General features: G+C 40.2%; 1 protein-coding gene across 1 annotated transcript; it reads right to left on the bottom strand.

Annotated features, from left to right (window-relative positions):
• Positions 1-499: 499 nt before the first annotated feature.
• NAIP (NLR family apoptosis inhibitory protein) lies at positions 500-24,953 on the bottom strand. Its single transcript, XM_067568935.1, has 14 exons — positions 24,504-24,953; positions 23,454-23,553; positions 22,889-22,970; positions 22,061-22,112; positions 21,428-21,547; positions 18,883-18,982; positions 17,859-17,934; positions 17,347-17,404; positions 12,626-14,761; positions 11,872-12,042; positions 9,291-9,452; positions 8,270-8,356; positions 5,734-5,898; positions 500-4,060 (listed from the first exon to the last, which is right to left on the bottom strand). Exons 1-14 carry the CDS (start codon positions 24,901-24,903, stop codon positions 3,696-3,698), a joined length of 4,074 nt encoding a protein of 1,357 aa, XP_067425036.1. The 5' UTR covers positions 24,904-24,953; the 3' UTR covers positions 500-3,695.
• Between the last annotated feature and the right edge of the window lie 475 nt (positions 24,954-25,428).

The following is a 25,428-nucleotide window of genomic DNA, read 5'->3' as shown; positions in this document are numbered from 1 at the left end:
GAGAAAAATGATTGTTCAGTTAAATGATGCTTACATACATTTTTTTTCCTTAAGACAACTTGACTGAAAGTTTTTAGTTATACAGCTTCACTTCCCATCCACTTTTATAAAGCTTCACCTCCCATCCACTTTTATAAAGCTATAATGTGTTCACTTTTCAAAGGTAAGCATACCAGTCAAGGGTACTAAACAGTCTGAACTCAAAATGTGTGGTTCTAGGACACTTTCTTAAACATTGGACCCATGAGTTTCTTCCCCTTCCACTCCTTTTTTCAGGAACATGCAATAGTGTATATTACTCCTGGGGGAATTCTGCACCAAAAAAATTATTCAAAATTCTGTGCACAATATTAAATTCTACATAGTGTTATTTTGACAAAATATCATGCTAGTTTCAGTTATTTTGGTAATTTATTTTAAGCTAGTTTTCAACAACTAGTTAGTAACAACAATACAGACAAAAAAACTTCTGGATTTTTTTTTCTTTTTTTTTGGACAAACAGATTTCTTAGAAGGCATATTATTACAGAAGCGTGAGAATTCATTTAAACTTCAATATAGAAATATATTTTCTCCACCTCTCAGAAGCAGTGCAAAGGCTTGGAAGGCGAGAGGGAAGGAGCCTGGAAGTGAACCTGGAAGGTGGTTGGGGATGGGTGGGAGAAGTATGGAAAAGGGTTTTTTTTGGGGGGGAGGGGGTGGAGAGTCTCTCCCTCCTGCACACCCTGGCTGACCCCTCTCCTTCAGTCAGGCCCATCTACCCCTGTCCCTGTGTGGCCCTGAAGTCCCCCTCCCATTCAACCCCTGGCTCCTGAGCCCAGGCCCCAGTCTGTTCCACTAATCCTTCTGAACCCCAATCTGTGACCCACAGCAGCTTCATGTGCCCCTCTCTGTCCAGCCCATGCTTCCTCACGTGGCCTTGCTATGAGAAATGCAGCCTCTCCCCCTCCCTCTGTGCCAGTGCGCTGCCCTCTCTTGTGGTGCCTCAGCAGCCCCTGGAGGGCAAAAGGTGCAATTGCAGCACCTCTACAGCAGAATCTAGATTCTGTGGAGAAAAAAAATCTACAGGGGCCATGAATTCTGCAGGTGCAGTGGTGCAGAATTGCCCCAGAAGTAGCCTGAACACCCCTTCACCTGCATCATGTGGTGTTAAAGGCCTACCAGAATGAACAGTCACTGAGTAGAGGGGGTAGCTCTTCATAACACACTTTTGTTCCTTACATGCTTGGAGTAGTGAAATGTCACTTAAAGGCATCACTTTTAGCATCCACTGAATTCAATGACATGTCACAGTTTAGATCTGTCGTTTCACACATAGGCAGGTATCACTACAGCAGTTATGGTTGCTTAATATTTACAAAGTTTTCTTTGCAGCCCATAACAGGAAGAGACATTTAAAAAGGAGATGAGCCTGCAGCAGAGATGCTTGCCTGTCACTAGAAAAACACTTGAGACCCAAAGGGTTGATTTAGAAGGACCTGATTCAGCAACCAATTGGACTGGTTCATATCCATCCTGAGTCTCAACAGTTCTAGCCCATGTTGTTTATTGAAAAATCTTTTTTATAAGTTTTATTAAATAAAATAACAATCTAACCAATTAACACTACTCAGCTAACTAAAATTAAGCAACAATTACAAAATCAAGGTAAAATACAGCATTATTGGAATCATAATGTATGTCAAATCATCATCTTAATATAACAGATGTCTTAATCCTTAAACCCTAAAAGAATTTAAGGAAGGTGGCTGGTTATAAAACCAATAAAAGAAATGTACCTACATCAGTGTGACCATAACTTAACTGGCTGAATACTTTAATGCTGAAACCAAATGATTGTTTTAATGTCTAAGTCTCAAAGTCACTTAAAGCTTTCTCTTAGCTTTCACTCTTCTAGCAGTGCCTGTTCTCCCTCCCCCTTCCAACAACAGACCTCACAAATCTCAACATAATTCTTTAACAAATAGTAGTTTGACAATGCTTAATTAACAGTTCACAGCTGACTGTTTAAGATGCTACACAGTATGGAACACACTTTCAGTGAATAGCTTTAAGAGCATTTATGGTTGCATAAATGGGAAAATTTCCTTCTGGTGCTTTCCCCTGTGATCATTACAGGTGCTTGCATGTAGATGCATAACCACGCTTTCACACCCTACATCAAAAAAAAAAAAAAAGCAAAGAGACTTCCCAGTTAATAAAAACAAAAGATAAAACAAAGAAGAAAAACAACAACATAGCATGAGGTTGTGTTCCTCAGCTGTCTAAAGTCTGGACTCATCTGGCATAGGAACTGTCATCAAGGTACCTGATGATGGCATAGCTGACACAGCACTTCACACTAGTAGGACATTCAGGTGTTGGGAGACTGGTCAAAGGCTGGTGTAGCCTGTTGTCGTCTCTCCCTTTCCCTCAAGGTGTCAAGCCTTGGAGTCTCGTTCTGTCCAAAGATGGGTTATTGAGTTGAAGGGCAAAGGCCATCTGCCTTAACCTTTATTTGGTGGTTCATGACTCACACTCCACTTTTCGGCACCTCCCTCTGACAGCTTCAGGCAAATCAGGTGTGAAGTAAGTTTTGCTTTCCATCACACAATGCAATCAAGTTGGAGTAATATGAATGTGAAGCTAGCACCAGTCTGAAAGAGTCCTACTTAACGTAGCAGTTTTTTAACAAATTCATTGTTACATACCACATGCATGGTGTGTATGTGACCCCCCAGAATAAGAGGAATGGGACTGTTTTTGAGGAAGTTGCTATATCTGTGTCCCACCCACTCCTCAAGGTGCACTAAATTACAAAAAATGGCTTGTAAAGCTATAAAAACAATTTGCAAAAAACAGCAGCAATTCAACATGCATCCTTTACTCTTCTTATGACAGCTACCTCCATCTTTTCATGCAAACAAGGTAAATTGGCAACGTTTATATTTTAAAACTACATGAATGGTCACACAGCCGCTCTTTGGAAATTTCCATCTTATAAGAGCAAGATTAATTATTTTTATTTCAATGGGCTTTAACATTTATACTGGGTCTATATTCTCATATGGTATTTCATAATTGAAAATACGAGTTAGGCAGAGGCATTAAGCCAGAACAGATTGTTGACTACTATTCCAAATTTGGGTTACTATGGATCCACCAGAAATAGGTACCACTACAGCCTAAGATAAGTTCACAACTTAGAAGCCACCTCCCCATCTGCTAGTGTCAGTTCATACTAAATCACAACTACTAAGCTTCCTGGACACTTCATTTTCTCAATGAAAACACAGAGTGTTTTTTATATTGCTACATTCCTTTTACTCAATCTAATTCCAAATAGCGCATCATTCATTTACAAGAAACATTTACTTACATGGCAGTAAAGCGGTTCAGAGTAAAGTCTCAACAAAGAACATTTTAAAATCAGAGGGGCAAGATAGAAATGAAAATGTATCCATCTCTCCATATTCTCACTTCCCATATACTCAACCCAGGCAAGTAGAATTTCCAAAGTTTGTATTAATCCCTCCTGCCCCATTCATTAATATAAAACAAATATATGCCTCAAACAATGTGTTATAAGAGACTACCAGGAATTAAGCATGTAAAAATTTTGCGGTACATGCATCTCTCTCCAAAAGCATGCAAAACTCATTGTTTAAAAAAAAAAAAGAAGTTTTTTTGTTAGATTCCCACAACTTTCATCATTTCTATTCTTGTACAATTGGTGAAAATGGCAACATCCATTGCCGCCATAATCTTAAACTCTTTGACTGCGGATGTTGTTCTTTCATTACATTGAACATTTTAAGATCTTCTTCATCAAGTAGCCATCCCCACATTTGGATTGTCACAAGGCTTGGCAGTACAGAAACACACTGGACAAAAGATTTCACTGTTGTTGCATGAGATTTGATTTGATGCGTATACAGGCGGTTGATGTTCAGTTCAGATAAATTGGGCATGTTGGCCAGTGTTTGGAAGAAGTTTCTCCAACCAGCTTCTGTAACATTGTGATTTGCTGAGAGCGAGAGACTTTCAAGCTTTTGGAAACCTCCATTAGTTGCAACCTTTGCTGCAAAAAATAAAATAAATATCTTATGTAAGGATTCAATAAAAAATAAGCCTTCTGAACAAAAATAATGTGTGCGTGTGTGCAACAACAAAAATATAGTAGAGAGAACAGTCAGTTTTAACTTTGTGATGATATTTCGTTAATCTCACATATTTAGCCAAGCAAAGTGATGCCCTACACTCAGTATGATGGCATTTCTGGTGCTTGTCCTTCTGTCTGTAACCCAATAATTTTACCTGAGATGATAAAGAAAAAAAGAATGACTAATAAAGGATATCTGGTAAAATAGGGTGTATTTTAACTGCTCAGTGACCCAGGACACTGAACAATTGATAGATCATGACTGGTAAGTTCAAAGCTGAAAAAGGCAATTTCGGACAAATAAGTATAAATGGGTTATCAAAGATTTACTGTAATTTGGAGTAAGTATGAGAATGTTTAAAGGCACTTTAACAAATCAGGCATTTTAGACTCATAGACTCTATGGTCAGAAGGGACCAATATGATCCTCTAGTCTGACCTCCTAAACGATGCAGGGCACAGAATCTCATCCACCCACTCCTGTAATAAACCTCTAACCTATGACTGAATTATTAAAGTTCTCAAATCATGGTTTAAAGACTTTAAAGTACAGCGAATCCACCAGCAAGTGACCCATGTCCCATGCTACAGCAGAAGGTGAAAAAAACCCAGAGCATTTGCCAATCTGCCTTGGGGGAAAATTCCTTCCCAACCCCAAATATGATGATCAGTTAAACCCTGAGCATGTGGGCAAGACTCACCAGCCAGATACCCAGAAAGAATTCTCTGTAGTAACTCAGAACCCACCCCATCAAATGTCCCATCAGAAGCCAGTAGTCAAAGATCAGTCAATTGCCAAACTAGGTTGTCTCATCAGACCATCCCTACCATAAATTTATCAAGCTCAGTTTTGAAGCCAGCTCGGTTTTTTGCCTCCACTGCTCCCCTTGGAAGGTTATTCCCGAACTAGTTCTACTCATCCTCTGAACTAGGAAGTGAAACCACTTTAGATGCTATCGAGCCATGAAGTTCTACCTCCAGAAGACTATTTCCAGCAACCAGACCATGGGGCCAGATGCTGGCCCCCACTAAGGTTGCTTTGTGCTGCTCCAGAAGGAAGTGAGGGTTTTTTATTTTTGTTTTTATCTAGAGTAAGCAGATAACTTAGTTAGCTAACATCTTACAGTTGTCATGGCAGGACTGGGTGTTAAGAATGTGTCTGAGTGAGAAGAGGGTGGTGGTCTCATGGATCATATCATGGGGATGTGCCATGTATGTGGACGACATAAAATATGTTTGTGGGATAAGTGGATTAACTAGGTACAAAGGCTTTAAGGGTGAGGATGAGCCATTTGAGCTTGATGCAGTAGAGAAGGGAAGTGATTCAAAGAGGAAGCTGATACAGTAGACAGATGAGCAAGGAATATGATTTTAGAAGCAATATTCTGTGTGGTATGGTGGGGAGGAGCAATGTGGGCTGTAGGGAGGCCAGAGAAGATGAGGCAGTTATTAAAAGGCTTGTTAAAGTTAGCAGGCAAATAACCTGCCATTGGTTTAAATAGATTAATAGATTAATTGTTCCTGGAGCAACATGTTCCCTCTTGGAAAGACTATTTCATATGATTAACATTTTGTGTGCTATAGTAACTCACCTATTTCCAACAGGCTGTCATCATTCAAAGACTGGGTAAATGAGAAATGTCTGAGATACGGAAGATGTGGGCATTGCTGAACAATCAGTTTTGCTGTATGACTTATTCCTGCCCCAATAGGAAGGATGAGTTCCTCCAGATTAACAAGAAAACCTAAAGCAGATGCTATAGGGCAATTAAAATAAAGCTCGTCATTGTTCTTTCAGATCAGGATGTACATGAATCATAACACAGATTTATACAGAATCATTTTTAACATCAGTCAATTATAAAGGCTAGACTCGTTTGAAAATTCAGAAGGGAATTATGTACAACAGGTTATGACAGTGTTATTTTTGTTTTAAGTCTCTCATGCTTTTCCTTCCAGAGATTATTTCATTCGTTAACTTGATTGCTAGGGAGGGTTGACTATGAAAAAAAGGAAAATATTTTCACCAACAGGGTTTCCTTTTGGGGTCCAACCAGCCTTCCAAGATTTGTGGGTAAGTAGGGGAAGCAGATTGGCCTCCTAAGGCTAATGGGAGGACTGGACAATGAGCCTCCTAAGGGTCACAGACAGAGGTAAATGGAGGGTGGGCTCCCATTTTGCAGATTTCCAGCGTTCCACAGAAACTGCTCTACTTTTCAAAACCTTCACTGTTACCTAGTTCCTGCTCCCTATGGACTTCCTGATATCTGTAGGAGGAAAACCTTTCTCTTGCAATGTTAGTATGTCTATACAGAATGTGGGCTGGCCCAGGACATGTGCATTGTGAGCTCTTACACCTTCAATGAAGACTGGGTGTTTTGAATCTTTAACAAAGACATCCTTTCTCCCAACTGTTACTTGGAAATTGAAATGATGTGTAAAAACAGAAGGAAAAGTGACCAAAAATCTCTTCCCTTCTCAAGTAATCACCTTTCACTCTCTATCTCTACCTCCTCAGAATTTCACTAGTTTCCTAGTCATCAAAATTTCTTGCAAAATAGATACCACCTGCCCTCCCATCTTCACATTTATATTTTGTGTGGACTCAAATCTTTCAGACATCCTGTAAAGGGTGGCTGATCCCTTAAATTAAATTGTTCTCCTGTTTTAGTCCAGGTGCTGCCTTAGTTTGGTTAATGAGGAGGGTGGGACTGCCCCATAGAGTTATAAATTAGAGTTCAGAAGCTGGAGTCCTGAGCGAGATAGAGCTTAGTGGGAGAGTTTAAAACTCAGAGTTTAGAAAGGGGGAGCATCCTGAGAGTAAAGACAGCTGAGAGGAAGAGTGGAGCTGGGCTAAGAACTTCAGGGCAAGTTCCCTGTTTGAGCAGTGGAGCCAGAGCAGGCTGGTGAAAGTGAAAGGCAGTCAGGGAGTCACTTCCAAAATTCCTCAGCCCAGAGAGCCAAGTCTAGAAAAAGTAAAGGCTGAGAGCAGCTGATGGAGATGCCTGCTGGCTCTAAGCCAGAGATTGAAGCCACCTCCAGAAGGGGCTGAAGGCCAGGGACTAATGGAGGGGTAGATACTGCTATCTCCAGGTAAGAAATGGAACCCTACCTGGGAAGGAAACAGGGCAGAGAAACACCCCAGATAGAGGGGATCGGGTGGGGCCTGGGGAGAGCAGCTGGAGCCATACCTGAGAGCCAAGATAAGGCACAGTGAGCGACACTGAATTGTTCTGGAGAAGTGGGGTGTGGTGAGAGATGGTGAAAGTTTTCTTGGTTTTGGACTATTAGGATGAATGTACTGGTTGGACTGTGTGGAGGATGCTGGTTTATAGCAGTGGGACTGGGCAGTAAATTAACCCTGCAAAAAGGGCTATTTATATAGTTAAAAGGCTGCAAAGAGTTTGAAGAATTCAAGGTAAAACAGGTGGGGAGCCACTTGCAGTGCTACCCAGAGGCCACAAGGGGGTGTGCTGGAGGCCATACATTTACACCTCATTTATACATCATATAAAAGCAAAAAGGCGTCAAGCCCAGCTATTCTTTCTCTGCAGGTCCCCTTTAAACATACACGAAGAACATGCTGAGTCTCAAAGGTAAGTCTACACATCAAAAAACCCCACAGCAGCAAATTTCAGAGCCTGGGTCAGATGCAGGGCTAAAAATAGCAATGTAGCTAGTCAGGCTCCTGCTGGAGCCTGGGCTCTGAAACCTGGGAAGGTCTCAGAACAGGGGCTTAAATGTCAACAATGTTATTTTTAGCACTGACTTAGCAAGCCTGAGTCAGTTGACCTGGGCTCAGAGACTAGCTCCTGTGGGTCTTTTTTTGCTGTGCAGATGTATATATCCAAAGTGTTGAACACCTGTAGCTCCCCAAATCAGGGTATCCAAGAAAGCCTCCAACTCGCTCAATTCATCTATCTCAGAAGGACAGAGCTGAATTAACCACTGGGATTTGAATCTATGGTTCTAGGGACTCACTCTTACATTTCAAACCTCACATTTAAACAACTCATTTATCCCTTCTAACAGCATGGCACTGCTTTATATACTTAAATTTTCCGCACTAGAGGGCATGATTCATTCAGATATATTACAGCATCTAAAGAATGAAAATAGAAACCATACCAAAGGCTTCAGTTCCTTCCTTGTCAGTAAAGTGTTGCCTGTCAAGATCCAGCACTTTGAGAGAGAGAAAATTTGGCAGAGCAGCAGCTACAAAAATAAAAATGTACTTTTGACTCAAGAGTTACAATGGGCAATTATTACAGTAAGAATTAATACAGGGAGCTTCGTTTTAATTCTTTATTCTCCTAATAGTTGACGCTTATGCCCTGATGTCTTCAAAGGGAATTTAAGATTTTTATTAAAGGTTATTTACTATCACCTGTATCTCTAGAATTTATGTCCTGTGCCCAAAGGGTTGAAGTACCAAATATCAGCCTCCATAATTCTCTTCTCTCTCAATATAAGCATGTGAATGATTCTGAGCATACATGTATGGTTCATGCACGTCCTTGAATGTAAAATTATGCAGCAATTTGCCTAGTGATTTGATTAGTCATATTAAACCCGGAGTGCTAGCATGGTGCCTGAAAGCTCAATTGCATCCAGCAATACTAGCTGACTGTTACATAGAAATTGCTTAAAATATTCATGTTTATGAATTGCTTGTCCCTCCTAACATGCTCTTTGTTAGGGCTGCCAGAAATTCATAGTTAGCAATAGATGCAAACATTTTCAAACGTTGGCATTTAAACATAGTTGGGCTCTTAAATAAGCGTTCCAATTTTCAAAAACCTGCAAGCTTTCTTTGACTTCAGTGGAAGTTGCATATGCTGAACAATCAGGCTACTTTTATTTAGGTGCCTAAATATGGATTTAGATGTCCATTTTTAGACACCTGAGTTTGAAGTTTGGCCACAGTGCCTTATTCTTCATTTTATTTTATCTTCCCAAGTCAATACTGTTAAGACGGTGAGACGTGAATTTTCTTACATTACTTGCTATCAAAGTTCCTTAACAGTAGTTTATATCTTTATATAGTCAACTTCTCCAAGCTACTGATATTTACAGGAGGAAAATAATAATCAGAATAAATAAGGTACATGTCACTATATTAAATATATTACAGAATAACTTTTCCTACCAAAAGAAAATATGTCACAATCCCTGAAAAATGATCCCGTTAACTTGAGTTCCGTTAATTTGTTGCAAGAAGAAATTGCAGTCAGAAGACAGTCAAAATCAAAGAATTCTAGATGGTTCAGATGAAAAACACAGAGGTTCTGGAAGTTCTGGATAAATTCAGCTGTAAAAGGACAAAATGTGTTGAAATAAATGGATGAAGGCTTAGAATCAATAAGGCTTTCATGGTAGCACCTGTAAACTTACTTCAGCGGAAATGGAGGAAGGATATACAATAGAAATTTTAACTAACACACTGAACTATAAAATTGCAGAGATCCCTTGCCTCCTGCACATCTTTGATCTATGGGTAAAGGGAGCAAGAACCCCAGGCTTTTTGTACTACACCCCCCTTTCATAGGGAAGTCCATGAGTTGTTCTCCTTTATACAGGTTATTTCCCATTGAGGAGAATGGGGTCCTAAGATGATGATTAAAATTACCAGGAGAAATGATGCGGAAGCTTGAGCCATAAAATAATATTTGTCTATGGGAATTTCAATTCTCCATAAATGTCCCATCTACAGATTAAAACACAAAAGGAAATTAATTTAGTGTTGAAGTTCTAACTTACACATACAAAAGCAAAGATCTTTCTGAGTCACAATTCTTAATGGCCCTTAATTAGTGCCCACTCATTTCAAGATACACTGGATACTCTTATATCTAGTCCCATAACACTAGCTAATGTTACTGTTACCCCTTTTTGATCCAAGCAGTTAGCCAGTATTTGGGGCCCTACGAGGTGTTTGGGTTAGGGGAAACTGATGATGGAGTGACATATCTTTGATGCTATCTGGTTTATTTACAAAGAATGTACAAAGTCCTATTTCCTTGAACACAGCATGAATCAAACAGCAGGAGATGGAACTCTGGACAAGGAAACTAAGCCTTTTCTAGCCAGTACTTGGCCCCCAAAAGCTCTCTTTTAGTTTTTTTTTTTTTTCCTGAAGGTCATGCTACCAAGCTGTTGTGATTGTGTATGGTGCTTCCTGGTTGCCTTCCTTCTCTGCTTCTCTTTCACAGACACATGAACCTTCACAAAGCAATACCCAGCTAAACCTCTCTGCCCACATGTGCCCTTTTTTTGGGTGATGACATGGGCCTGCATTTGAGGTAGTGGCTGCTATTGTTTCAGGTATCTGGTTTCATAGAGAAGCTTACCTGTTCCTTACATTTATCCCAAAGGAAGGATGGCTATTATACTCACCAATTCCACTGAGGTTTTACACACCCCATTCTATTACAGACCTGTTAGTTTACACATCCTGCACAACACAGGTCATAGAATTTCACCTAGTAATAGCTGCATCTAGCCCAAAATGTCTATTTGAGCTAGAGGACAACTCTTTAGAAAGACATTCAGTCTTGATTTAAAGGTTTCAAATGATGGAAAATCCACCACATTCCAAAACAAATTCTTCCAGTGGTTAATTACCCTCACTGTTAAATTTGCACTTCAACTTTCAACTGTTAAAGCTCATTATGCCTTATTCTGTTAGATTAAAGAGTTCTCTACTCTCAGAAATCTCTCTTCCCCCATGTATGTACATTTAGATCATGGTCAAGCCACCTTTTAACCTTCTTTGGGATAAACTAAATAGAATGAGCTTCTTAAATCATTATAATGCATAATCAAGAGATCTCCTTTGTGAGGCAACTTCCTGTCTTAAAAATGTCATCTAATAATATCTTCTTGTACAGATTTAATTCTCCTTCTTATTAGACACTTCCAATAAGCAACCAGTTTTGCCAGTTCTTTGAGTGGTCACTTAAAACAAGTTTCTTTGTATTTCAAGCTTCTCCCTTTGCTCTTCTTTGTTCTGTCCCTTATTTCGATTCTGGGTAGGACAGATGGAGCTGGAATTTCACAAATGTGCTACAATAGCAGGGCCAACAGAAGTCATAAGAATCCTGGTGGAATCTTAACCCAATATTGCTTTGCTTTGGCTGATTTAAGGCTGAATCCTCACATTATATGAACATTACTTTTTAATGAAGTTCAGAGATATCCAAAAATACCCTAGTGATTTAAACCAATAACAATGCCCCTGCAGCTAACCTAATATGTTTTACTAAAATGCATAGTCCCCTCAAGCAATACAAAACAACTCTCTGACAAAACCTCCAGTGACTTACATGGGACAAACATTTGGCTTTAAAACAATGTCCAGTGGCTTCTTAGTGCTGCTATGTGGATGATCTGGATTCTGGCCTCTTTCTCTTCCCATAGTTTGGCAGGTTTGAGCACTGTGGAAGGCATATAATCAGACCTCTGAGGTAGGGTGAGGAGCGCCTTTAGTTATTCCACAGAGACTCCTCCTCCTGACTGACTAAGAAGTATCATTGAAAGGCTAAGAAGATTTCTTTGTTCTTGGGATGACAGGCTAGATAAAAACTGGGGAAGGGAGGCAGAGGGGAGATTTTCCAGAAGACTGGAAGAATGCAGAACTACCCTGAAGAAAAATCTAAATCACAGTTATTTTTCTCTATAAGAGTTCCAACTGAACACAGTATTTTAAAAGGAACAAAAGTGCATCTTACCTAGCCTAGAAGACCCACATTCAAATTTCACATTGTTGATCAATAATTTCTCCATGCCATAGAGATTTTTGAAGCCATTAGGTATTATATCAAATATATTTTGACCATTATGTAGGTACACTGAAAATTCCTTCAAGCAGATGAATTTGTCCAAGTTTGAAAAAAGAGACACTGGAAGGCAATGCAAGACAAAGTATATCATGAAACTGGCTTGCTCAGCCTGATCCTTTCCTACTCTCTCTGACTCCGGTCCACAGAATGAAGATTCCTTGATAAATTCTCTCCTGGAAAATGCCCTATTATTGAAAATTGCCCAATTCCTGAGGCATAAAGAGTTGCATGACATTGAGAGTTTTGAAAACCTTTCACTGCTGATACTGTGGACCAAAAATAAAAATAAAAATAAAAAAATGAGACAATGGGGGTGGAGGAATTGAGACATGATTTTTGATTAAGTAGCATGCAAACATCTTCAATCCTGTACTTTACAAACTTAAAGGAAAAAATAACCCACAGCCTGCTATAAACACCCTAATTTGTAAACCAACTGATTACTCCAATCAAAAGTTGGGGGTAGGGCATAGACAGAGACTAGGTTTCTTCTTAACTACAGAGTTATTAATACCTCTATAAATGAATTTTAAACTAATAGTGGCCCTTGAACATTCATTAATACAAAAATGTTCATCCACAGTGAAAACTGAGAGAGAAGTAGAGAGAGAGAACTGTTCATCCAAAATTCAATGTACTGTACCTGGCACTTGTGCTTTCTCCTTAATCTCAAGAGATTCAACTGAAGACATTGAGAGAAGCAGTTCTTGTTCTGCAACACTCAAATTACAATTACGTATGCTGCACTTTTTAAAAGACTCCTTGTACAGTTCAATAGCTGGTCGGATACTTTCAATTAATCCATGACTATTATCCAATTGAAGTTCAATGTGATCCGAAATGGAGAACAGGACCATTAGATTTCTGAGATCAGATTCTTGGAATAAATTGGTGTCACTGACTACAAATTTCAAAAGTGGAATCTTCCCAAAGCCCTTCACATGCATGAAAGGAGCCATAATGTTGTCTGGCAAACATCTAGGAATGAGTGACCAAAAGCTACTAATATCATTTTCATTTTTTTCTACTTTCTGTACCACGTCATTAAGAAGTGTAAATGCAAGAGCATAATCCTGGTCCACTGTTGGGACCTCCAGTTCAGAATAACAAGTTTCTACATGTGAAAAATCAAATTTGGGTTTATTTTTAGTTCCAGTTATAAGTATCTCTAAACTGCTGAGCAGAGACAGGCTTTCTGGATAATCCTGAAAGAACTGCAGCAAAAAACTATTTTGTGACACAAACTGGCCTAAAGAAAGTGTTTTCCCACTAAGAAACTGAAAAATGACAGGAGCACATGCAGCAACAGTGTTACTTTCATAAGCTGCATCATTGGCAAAATTCAGTAAATACTGAATGAAAAATGAACACAAGCACTCTGGAAGAATAGTAGTATAAACATCGATCATTTGCTCCATTATTTGTAGCTCTGGATGCTGCTTTAGATGTAGATGATCATTATTTTCTGACTGATTTTCAAATGACTCCTTCGAGTCGATCAAGTTGAATAAATAAGATACAATTTTCGGAACTGCTTTGGAAGGATAGCTGCAGGCATACTTCAATAAGAAGGAATGACGAACTGCAACTTTCCTAAATGTGTTGATTTGTTGCAAGTAAAACAACCCTCTCTCCAGCTTATCTTGCACATCAGAATCCAGAAGCTCGCTCATCCTTATCCCAGCAAGGAACTCTTGGAATGATGGGTGAAAGAACTGATAGACTGGTCGAAGCCTTTGGGCAGTAAATTTGCTCAGCAGGCCCAATCTAAGAGCTTCATCTCCACTGATCCCTGCTTTAGCGAGGTCTTCTTCACTGAAATCAAAACATGGCTTGAAAAGACCTTTTAAGGCAAGTTCTCCACATGTGGACACTATGGCTGCTACATGGTCTCTTTCTTTGAGATATTTGAGTGAGTTGAAGAGCAAGTATGCTTTAAAAATAGCTTTGTCACTGAATATGGTGCCCCCAGGATACTGTACCCAATATGCACAGAGAGCCACAACTAAAATGGGCATTTTCAGAATAGTCTGCATAGTTTCTGCATTTGTCAGCTGAAAGATAAACTTTTCCACCAGGGCAATATTGTGTGAAAACAACTTCTTTAATACGTAAAGAGTGCTACAAAGAGGGAACTCCATGATATTTAGAATTGTATTTGCATACTGGCGGATTCCTTTGATCCTGTTGGTACGGACAGCAATAACCAAACAGTGTTTGTTGAAATGGTTTTTTTGTATAAGTTCTTCTATAACTCTGGGGACGGAATTCATTTCACCATAGTCATCCAAAAGGAAAAGGACCTTGTTCTTTAATTGCTGGATCATGTTCATCAGGGACTCTTCTGATAATGACTCTTTAAGCCCCACTAGCTGTTTGCAGATGATGTCTGCCATGCTATGATCCCATTCTACTGAGGTCAGGGAAAAATAAAATACAAACCTAAACCTGCTTAGTATGGGACAGCATCCAGATGCCCAAAGAATAGCTATCTTCCTAAGCAATGCTGTCTTTCCACTGCCTGCTTCACCTTCTAGAACAGTGATAGAGTTAAAATTTGCAAGAACTTCTGGTAGCAGGAACTGTTGCTGTGGCTGGTTACTGATATCCTTTGAGACAATTGATAGGTCTCCATAGAGTGATTTCAAATCAATAGCAAAATGGGTAGAGTCACCAAAGGAAAAACATTTTCTGAAACTAGTATCACTGTAAGCCTCTGTGAGCTGTTCAGTCAAGTTCTTTGCTTCTTGAAGCCACTCATGTTCATCAAGTGCCATGCCTGTGAAAAGAGATGGGATAAATGGAATAAAGTGCACGCAATGAAAACCTACAGAACTTGTTGGAATGGTGTTGATAGTGTAAATCTTTGTATAAAGCTGTTTGAACTACAAGGCTCCAACATACATCCAATACAAAACCAAGTCACATAATTAGACCTTTCTAAAAAGCTGAAGCAGAACAAACTCATTCTTACATATACTTTTCCATATTGTAAACAATATGTACCCTTGGCCAAGTAATTCCTGATGTAATGTATTACTTCAGGGATGAATTTGGCACATTGAATTCTTCAAGTTACTTAACAATAATACAAGGACCCACAAAAGGGTTGTTCATTTCTGGACTACTGGTGCATGCTGTCAGCATGGGTGAAGGATATCTTTATTGAGCCATAGTTCAACTTTTCTCTTTCTTACCAGTCATTTCTAATAAAATTAAGAGACAATTTCTAGTTAATTTTATTTATTCATGAGATTGTGATGGGTGATGTCAGACCATGTTAGCTGTGTCTGTTTACACAGTCATCAGACTCGCTTATCACCACTGGAAAGTACTGCCTAGTTAATGTGTGCACCACTGCCTTTACTCTGACTGATTTGCACAGAATAAAAGCTCTAGTATAGTGATTCTTAAAGGAAATTGTCCTTTAGTTTAGGGACTAAGGTTATGTTTATAGAATTAAAGGTTCTGTGTTCTATCCCCCATGTTGGATGCATGGGTAACTCTTCTGCCAGGTGCTGTTAGCAACAACAAAGGTTGGGCTCAAATATCTAGCGCTTCCTTTCTAAATGTACAAAACATCACTGGCTCACTGGGAAAATTCAATATCTCCCCTTGGTGTCAGCTGTTACCACAGTTCCAGAACTTGGGAGAGTCCTAGGGCAGGTCTGTCTCCAGCTCAAGGAAAGTACTGTCTGGTCCTGCAGCTTGCCACCTAACCCAGCTACAGTGATTTCAGCTCTTTGGGTGGTGGGAGGGAGCCTCACCAGAGTCACTCAGCTTTGTTGCCACCTTCTGCAGCTTCAGCAAAGAGCTTCCCTGCACCATCCCTTCTGTGAAGCCAGGTCCAGTCTTGAGGCTCCACCCAACCCTTTTAATGCTGGGTGGGGGTCAGGGAATCTTACTGGAGTTCACTCAGATGTCATTGCACTCTGTGGTTTTACCGAAGAACCAGGGACAGGGGTGTTCAGTGGCATACAGGACACTTGTGTAGACTCCTTACCACCTGCTAGAGATTCACTTGTTGCCACAAAGGTAAACAGCCCATTCCTCTCCCCCTCTGTCTGGCTTGTCTAAACTCCACTACTCAGTGGTGCAAGCCTGAGCTTTTTGTTATGGAGCTCTCTCACACTCAGGGCATATTCAATACAGTTCTGTTGCCCTTTTGTCATACAGTACAATAATAATATTTCATTACCCCAAAACTGAATGAATTAACCATGACCGAAATGTTCACACTGCAATGCTGGGTAACAAACCATGTAAATAAGCTCTAGTCATCGTTTCTTCCTCTGGTTCACCAATAGAAGGCAGCGGAGAGCTCCTTTTTCTATCAGCTTCAGTCTAGAGTTTACACATACAGTAGGATGGCCAGGACTTCTAAATATATACAGCCATAGAGTCACTCCTTATAGAAAGGAGAGCTGCATGCATGTTGGTGGATTACTAGCATGAACATTTATTTTTTAATCTTAAAAAATGTCAGTTGCACTCTGAAGACTGATTTGCCTAGTTTTTCAGCATCTTTGATTTTTAAGCTATTAAGCTCACTTTTATTTGGTCGGAACAGCCCTTTCTTTTTGGTGTAAGGGAATATTTGACCTATTTTTGTCTGACAGGAAATACACATTCATTGCTTACAGCACATCTCCCAGACCCATAGAAACCATATATTCAAGATAATTTGTATATTTCCAAAGAGATAGTGGACAGTTATTGCATATATTCTTCTTTACAGATGATTGTTGAAGTAGACGTTTGAGGGTATGGCCATACTGCAATTAAAAACCCACAGATGGCCTGTGGCAACTGACTCAGCCTAAGGAGATTAGGCTAAGGGGCTGTTTAGTTTACCACTAAAACTATCACTTCAAAATGATTTTAGTAAGTGGATGGCATAATTATAAGTAGAAAAAAGGGAACTGACAATAGCAAACATGACAAAGAATTACTGTAAATGACATTATTTCATATTCAAAAGTGTATATATTTTGAATATATTATTTTTTTTATTTTCCGAAACATGATAGGCTCAATGAAATTCATCCCTTCACAAGGCCTGTGTGCACCAGTAAAGTCACATGCAAAAAATGGCTTAAATTGTGTATAGGCCTTGTGCTGGCCCTCTGCACAGAGGTGAATATCACCTTCTGGGAGCTAAGTTTAGTTTCACAGGTTACACACTAGGCAGTAGCTAGCAGATATTCTTCCAACTGCCTCCTTTGTATGGGCCCAATCCTGAAGTCCTTGCTTCAAGAAAAGTTTTGCCTTCAGGACTTGACCCTTAAAACAGGCCCCTTCAAAGTTAGGCAAGGAGGTTTAATGTGGATCTCCTTCCCAGAAGAGATGCTGCACAGTACTTACCAGTCACTGCAGAATTTAGAGCTTCTGTCTCTTCCAAATTTGCTTTACATGTAGTTTCCTAGGAAAAAAAATAAATGTAATTCATTTATCATCCTTTAAACAGACTGCAGAATGCACTGAGCAGGTTTGCCATGAACACACCATTGAAGTATGATGCATTTGTTGCTGTTTTTTTCACATCAGTTCACACAGAATTTAATTTGAATACTCACTGCACCAACAATAATCCTTAGAGGCCAATGCCATTTTCCACATGGTAAAGATAATCAGCGAAAGTAAAAGAACAGAACCTTCATTTAGTGAAGTCATTTTTTTTCCCCTGCTGAAAAATTCATCCCAGGTCAGTGGGCCAACACAATACCTTTATACTGGGTTTAACTCAAGTTTAAGTGGTACAGAGGGCTTTTGCATTTGCTTACCCTATAAACAGTGGTTCATTCTAACCAGAACTTCCATTTGTAAATTGTAAAGCGTGAATTCTCCCACCAAGAGCAAAGTGTAAAACAGATTACCTGTACAGACTGTAATGTTGACTGGCTCTCAGGTTGCTTTACTGAAGTCTTGCTAAGTGGCTCTGCATACTTACAACTAAAATGAAATTTTCAAAACATACTACATTAAACATGAAGGGTAGATCTATGGGTTTTTTTTTTGTTTTTTTTTTTTTGTTTGTTTTTTTTTTGTTTGTTTGTTTTGTTTTGTTTGGTTTGGTTTTTTTTTTTATAGTTAGTGACAAATGGAAGTATCATGAAAATTTCCCCATGTCTGGAAGCACTTAAAATACTTTTTTTTTCCTGGGGAAAGGAACATCCAGGGGTTTCTTCTGGCTTTATTTCTCATCTATCCTGCATGTAGGTGACCATCCTTCCATCCAAGGAGCACAATACATGGATTCATTCAAGCCTGGACAATACCTCTCCTTAAGATGACAGGCATCTACCAGCCCTGGAGGTTGAATCAGCTGTTCAACATCAGAGGAATTTCTTTCCAGTCATTCACTCACTCAAACTGAGTAGAATCATCTTTATTTATGTTGAACAGTATTTTACTATGCATTGCAGTAAATCAGTTACATTGAGTGTAATGGTACTACTTGTGTAGTAAGGATTACTCAAAAGAGTAGGGATGGCAGAATTGGGCCCACAGAGATTAAGGCCCAACAGTAAAAACCCTTACTCACACAAGTAATACTTATCCACTTGAGTAGTGTCACAGATTCAAAAGAGACAGTCACTTAAGTAAGGGTTTGCAGGATCACACCCCTTAAATCTGGAAACTATAGGAAGCTATTAGTGTTTGCATTGCAAATTGTGAAAAAAGTTTTCACAAGTACATGAACAATGCCATACATCTGAGCTAAGGCCTGGTTTGCCATTTTCAAAATAAAATGACTCTCCCTTCTATAAGCTTTAGGTCTTCAGCTGTGTAACAATGATCCCGAAGATTTAAGCAATGTATCGTTTTTCAGTTTGAGAAAATGCTTGTCAGCCCTTCATTGCATATGGAGGAATTTCTCTACAACACTCAGACACTTACTGAGAGAACCATTTTGCGTGTTCTTTCCAAGGATCATCACCTTCCTCCCATTTCTCCAAACAGACGCCACAGGCAAAGCACTGCACCTTATCCCTTTCCCCTGCATGTAGAGAATGACGTGTCTCAGAGATGACCACATGCTTCTGTCTAGCATGTCAGCACTGCACTGTAATTACAGCAGGTCTCAACCAAGGGTATGTGTATGAGTATGGGGGTATGCAGAGGTTTTCCAGGGGGTATATCAATTCATCTAGATATTTGTGTAGTTTTACAACAGGCTAAAAAAGCACTAGTGAAGTCCGTACAAACTAACATTTCATGCAATGACTTGTTTATACTGCTCTATATACTATACATTGAAATGCAAGTACAATATTTATATTCCAATTGATTGTTTTAGTTATATGGTAAAGAGAAAGTAAGTAATTTTTCAGTAATAGCATGCTGTGCCACGTTTATGTCTGATTTTCACAGAATCATAGGACTGGAAGGGACCTTGAGAGGTCATGTAGTCCAGTCCCCTGCACTTAGGGCAGGACTAGATAATATCTAGACCATCTGACAGGTGTTTATCTAACCTGCTCCTCAGGCAATTTATTCCAGTGATTAACCACCCTGACAGTTAGGAAGTTTTTCCTAATGTCTAATCTAAACCTCCCTTGCTGAAGTTTAAGTTCATTGCTTCTTGTCCTTTCCTCAGAGGTTAAGAACAATTTTTCTCCCTCCTTCTTGTAACAACCTTTTATGTACTTGAAAGCTGTTATGTCCCCTCTCGCTCTTCTCTTCTCCAGGCTAAACAAACCCAGTTCTTTCAGTGTTGCCTCATAGGTCATGTTTTCTAGACCAGCGGTTCTCAGCCTTTTTTTCACAAGTACCACTCCGGTCAGGTAGAGTCAGGCCAAGTACCACTTCACCTGACTGTACCTGGCCTGAGTAATACTGGAGGAAAAAAGCGCTGTATACACTTTGAGTCAATGCCCTCCGCCGAAACCCTTTTGCCATTTGCCCGTTTTCGGCGGTGGCAAGGGGGCATGATTCAGCAGGAGGGAGAGAATGGCAGCGGCGGCTTTTCTTTAGCAGGCGGGGGAGCAGCAGTGGCAGGTTATCTCGGTGGCGCTGGGAGGGGGAAATCGGCGGCGGGGGGGAATGGCAGCGGGCGGGTTTCCTGGCCGTGGGGGGGGGATCAGCAGCAGCGTTTGTCGGCGGCGGCGGGGGGGGGATCGGCGGCAGCAGGGTTTCTCGGCAGCGGGGAGAGGGAATCGGCGGCGGGGGGGAACGGCAGCGGGCGGGTTTCCCGGCCGTGGGGGGGGGGGGGGTCAGCATCAGCATTTGTCGGCGGCGGCGGGGGGGGAGGATCAGTGGCAGCGTTTGCGGCGGGGGGGGATTCGGCGGCAGCAGGGTTTCTTGGCGGCAGGGAGGGGGGATTCGGCGGCGGAATCAGCGGCGAGGTTTTGCCTCACGTACCACCGAGCCGGCTTCCGCGTACCACTAGTGGTACGCGTACCACCAGTTGAGAACTCCTGTTCTAGACCATTAATCATTTTTGTTGCTCTTCTCTGGACTTTCTCCAATTTGTCCACATCTTTCCTGAAATGTGGCACCCAAAACTGGACACAATATGCTAGATGAGGCCTAATCAGCGCAGAGTAGAGCAGAAGAATTACTACCCCTATCTTTCTTACAACACTCCTGCTAATACAGCCTGCTAATAGCAAGTAGTTTTTAAGTGAGGTGAAACTTGGGAGTACACAAAAGAAATCAGACTCCTGAAAGGGATACAGTTGTCTGGAAAGGGTTGAGAGCCACTGCTGTAACACAACTACAACAATTGTTCATTGTTTTACCTCATTAGCTTCAATCTTTTAATGCGATTAGAGGTTTTGTTACTCAAAACTGAAAAATAAAGACCCATGTTATGCTAGTCCCCACAGGACTGGTGAGGCATTCAATGTAAATTACAAAGTATGGCACTCCAGGGCGACTGGGCCCATGGGTGGCTTAGCCGGGACTTGGGGCGGCCGGGGCTACGCGGTGGTGGGGCCGCCCAGCTGGGACTCAGGGTGGCTGGGGCCATGTGGTACTGGGGCCGCCCCGCTGGAAGTCAAGGTGGCCAGGCCTACACGGAGCTGCCTGGCTGGAACTCAGGGCGGCTGACGCTCCAGAGCTGTCTGGTGCTGGGTCCACATGCAGCTCGGCTAGGACTCGGGGTGGCTGGGGCCTGGAGCTGGGGCTGGTTGGACTCAGAGTGGGGCTCCTTCCCACCAGCTGTGATAGGGGACTTGGCTCGGGGGGCAGGAGGGGTGTGGCCTCAGGCAGAAGGGATGGGACATGGGCTAGACACCCCTAAGAGGGGGTTCACTGATCACCCATGTCTGATGTTGCTTTACTGTGCACTGGGCACTAGCCAAGCACTTTGGCCCCAGGACTGGAGACATGAAAAGATGTCTTAAGTTTTTTCTCTCAAGTTTCTACTTCCTTCTTCCTCCATGCTTTCAAAGAGCCATGATTCTTTCTCACAAAAAGGACTAGAGAGAGACACACTAACCTGTGTAGAAAAACCCTGCTTTGGCAAGAGCAGTGGCATCAGCATGTGCTTCTTGTGGCCAATTTTTGAAAGAATCCAATCTAACTCCTTCATCCTCAAAGATGTTGGAAATGGCATCACCTTTGCAATCAAAGACATCTGATAAATTGGGACAACTCTGAGATACTGTAAGCTATCCATAAAGCAGGGGTAAAATCAGTCTCCTAATGTGCTTCTTGGGCTCACAGCAAAGCAGGAAAATAACAGCAAAAACCAAATCTTATCACAAACTGTAAATGAATTATTAAAATCTTCATGTGTGCTACAGAGCGGCTATCCCTTTGTTTTCCTTTTAAATTTCCCAGTTTGAATATATTCATTCTCTCTCTCTGTCTCTCACTCACACACACACACACGTCAGAGAGAATGACCTACCTAGGCAGCTCATAATATTTTATTTTCTACGGGGAAAATAATTTTTACTCATAGTAAGACTACCTCATTGCCCTTATCCTGACAAACCACAGACGTATAGAATCCTGAATCTTTCCCTTATAAGAAAATCAATCTGGAACAGCTTTCATAGTTGATCAGCATTAACGAACAAAGAAAATCTTTCAAAAGATTATAGTATAATTCATTTCTATTCTGTACCTGTTTCAGTGGGTAATATCTTCTTTACCAAGGAAGCTGTGAAATGCTTTCCCTAAGCAGAATACAAATTCAAAAATAACATTTTTCTATTATGTTATATATGGTACATTTATTTAGTACTTCAGCTAAACTAAATAATCACAGGTAGAGGACAGGGTTGGTGCTAATAGCACAATGGGAGAGGGCTGGTATCAGTATCAGGCGTCAGCAATTAAAATAAGTTTTCATTTTTGAGAAGAGAATTTTATTGAGGGGGTTAGAAGGCATGTGAAAATCACTGCTAGGCTACAACTAAGTATGGGAAAACTAAAAGGCTCTTCTCAGACAGGAATACTTATGAGTTTGACAGATATCTTAGTCCTGATGTCTCCTTGGGAGCCTAAACATTTTTAAATAAAGAATTAAATATATCTATTAAACTCAGTTTTTGCTTGTGAGTTACAGCATGTCTCTAGGACTTTCCATTTTAACAAAAACTCAGCACTACTACCCTTAAGTTATTTGCCAAAAAAAAAAAAAAAAAAAATCAGCCATATTTGCAGCATTCTCATCTTGTGATGCTCAGGGAGTTTGGGATCATAAAATCAAAACCCAACCTCCAATTCCCCAGCACTGGGATTCTGAGACACTAGGGCCTGCAAAGATTTACACATATACTTAATGTGTCCCTTGAAGTCCCCTGAAGTCAACAGGCTACTGAGAATGCCTAATGCTAATCATTTAAGTTTTTGCAGGATCAGGACCTGATTTTCTCATTTTAGAATTAACTATTGTACATGACACAATGAAGATATAATAAAAGGCATACAATTATTGTTACAAACTTACCATCACTCCAGCAAATCCACAATAGTTTTGAATGTACTCTTTAATTTCATCATTAGTTTTCTTACTTTGAAGAAATTCACACCTATAAATAACCAAACAAAAATTTGATTTAGCTGAAAAGTTGCTTCTAGCATTTTTCTGTGGATTTTTCTTTTATTTTCATTAAGATTTTCAACTATTAAAAACTAATTCAGGGAAATGTTCATGTCAGACAAACAATAAATGAATGTTTGGTGTTGTCTATACTGTTCATGTGACCAAGTGATTACCAAGGGGAACTATCAACCAGTTTAGTTCATAGTTACGTCCATGGAGGTGCCCTAGAAATGATACATACATAAATAGAATACGTACATGGAAACAATATACTTGATCATCCAGTTTATTTCGTTGCCTACAGAAGGAATTGATTGGTTTTACAAATAAAGGTTTAGGATCTCAGTTGCCTAAATATAACAATCAGGAAGACAAACTTTATCTTTTTTAAGTAGCATTTTTTCTTAAAAATACATGTAAACCTTCATTGCACATGAAGGAATTTCTCTAAGACATTCAAGTCACTTACTCAGGGAACCATTTTGCATGTTCTTTCCAAGGATCATCACCTTCCTCCCAGTTCCCCAAACATCCACCACAGGCAAAGCACTGTACTTTATCCTTTTCTCCTACATGAAAAGAATTACACACCTCAGAGATTATCACATACATTGCTGTATTTTCTTGTTCACATACCAGCAGTGCAACACAACTACAATGGTGAACCACCAGTTTAGATCAATAATTTCAGTCTTTTAATTAATCCTTTTTAGTTCATAGTGATTGAAACCAAAAGGCGAACTGCTGCCCAAAGTTAAATATTATCTGATTTAGGAAAAACAACGAGAGTCCTGTAGCACTTTAAAGACTAACACATTTAATTTCTGCAGGCATAAGCTTTCGTGGGCTGTAACCCACTTCGTCAGATGTGAGGAATAGAAATCAGATAGGGGGTGTGTATATATACATATCCAAGGGTAAGGAACAACAAACAATGGGGAAGATAGATATAAGCAAAGTCCATTCAGTTAGAGTAGTTGAGGCCTATTCACAATCATTGATTAGGAGGTGAGAATGTGTGAACAGTGACAATTACTTCTTGTAATGAGATAACCATTCCAAGTCTCTATTTAGACCCAGTCTGATTGTGTCAAGTTTGCAGATGATTTCTAGCTCTGCAGTTTCTCTCTGAAGTCTGTTTTTGAAGTTTTTGTAGAAATATGGCAACTTTCAAGTTAGTTACAGAGTGTCCTGGGAGATTGAAGTGCTCCCCGACTGGTTTATGGATGTTGTAATTTTTTATGTCTGATTTGTGTCCATTTATTCTTTTGCGTAGTGACAGTCCAGTTTGGCCAATGGACATGGCAGAGGGGCATTGCCTCTACCATGTCACTGAGCTGTCTTTGGTAAAGCTGCTGCAATATTTAAGATGTACTATAATGGAAATTAATATTCAGAAAAGACAATAATGAAAATCCTGAAACCAGAGAGCCTAGTTTTATCAAAGTATTATCAGCAGGCCTGCATATCATTGCATAAAACACAATTAGGAACCATTCAAAACATCATTTCTAGTTACCTGTAAAGAAAAATCCCACACTAGCAAGCAGAGCAGGTGCTGTTCCTTTGGCATAGAATGGCCAGTTGTCAAAGGACTTAAGTCTGGCCGCCTCCTCTTTGTATCTGTCTGTGCGCTCTGCTGTGTTCTTCTCCAGATCATGAATTCGTATGTCAAACTTAGAAATATTACCCACATCTTTTCCTAGAATGAATTCACATTTAGGCTGAAATTTCTTGTGTTCTACATATGGGGGACTTTTGACTAGTGTTCTAAATAAAACTAATCCACAGCAGAAACACTGCACACTGGACTTAACACCAGTGTGATAAAACCCTGCAGCAGCCATCTCTGCGGGAGACCATGATGAAACAGAGTTATAGGACAGGAACGTTTTTAACCTCTGGCATTCACTTCTCATTGGTGCATTATAACCCCTTTGCAGTTGCTCACGGATTTGCTGGAATTCCTTCTCCATTTCTTCTACTACCTTGTGAAAATCAATATTGAGGTGAGGGTAGCGGGCCTGCACGTAAGAGGGATCCAGCTCCGAGATTTTACAGTTACTCGTATCCTCCGCAGGAGATTCTTGGGCAGCCATTCTCTGAAAAATAACACACAAAGCTGGCTACCTATTTCCACTAAATATACAGTTTAAATATCACTTCATTCAACATTTGTCACATTAGTAAAATACAGGCATTAGGTTAACAGCGGATATGAATGACTCCATGCTACTGAAAACAGACCAAAGAAAATAAGCTAACTCCTCACCTAGTATAAACTGGCATATTATTAATATTACAGTAGCAAGTAAATGCCTCCCAGCTGAGATTTGGGCCGCATTGTACTCGATGCTGTACAATACCAAGTGAGAGACAGTCCCTGTTCTGGAAAGCTTACAATCTAAACAGAAAAGACAAAAAATGGAAGGGGAAACAAAAGT

Source organism: Emydura macquarii, unplaced genomic scaffold (genome assembly GCF_026122565.2).
Source record: "Emydura macquarii macquarii isolate MOO-44397 ecotype Brisbane River unplaced genomic scaffold, CSIRO-AGI_Emac_v2 contig_2897, whole genome shotgun sequence".
In the NCBI taxonomy this organism is placed as follows: Eukaryota; Metazoa; Chordata; order Testudines; family Chelidae; genus Emydura; species Emydura macquarii.
This window is presented reverse-complemented; position numbering and strand designations above follow the sequence as displayed.

Coding starts and splice junctions, on each gene's coding strand:
- NAIP (XM_067568935.1), bottom strand. CDS start 24,903: ATGAGAAGTGAATGCCAGAGGTTAAAAACGTTCCTGTCCTATAACTCT. Junction 12,043..12,625: donor GGAGAAAGCACAAGTGCCAG/GTACAGTACATT, acceptor ATTGCCTTCCAG/TGTCTCTTTTTTCAAACTTG. Junction 8,357..9,290: donor TTGTGACATATTTTCTTTTG/GTAGGAAAAGTT, acceptor TTATTTTTGTAG/CTGCTGCTCTGCCAAATTTT.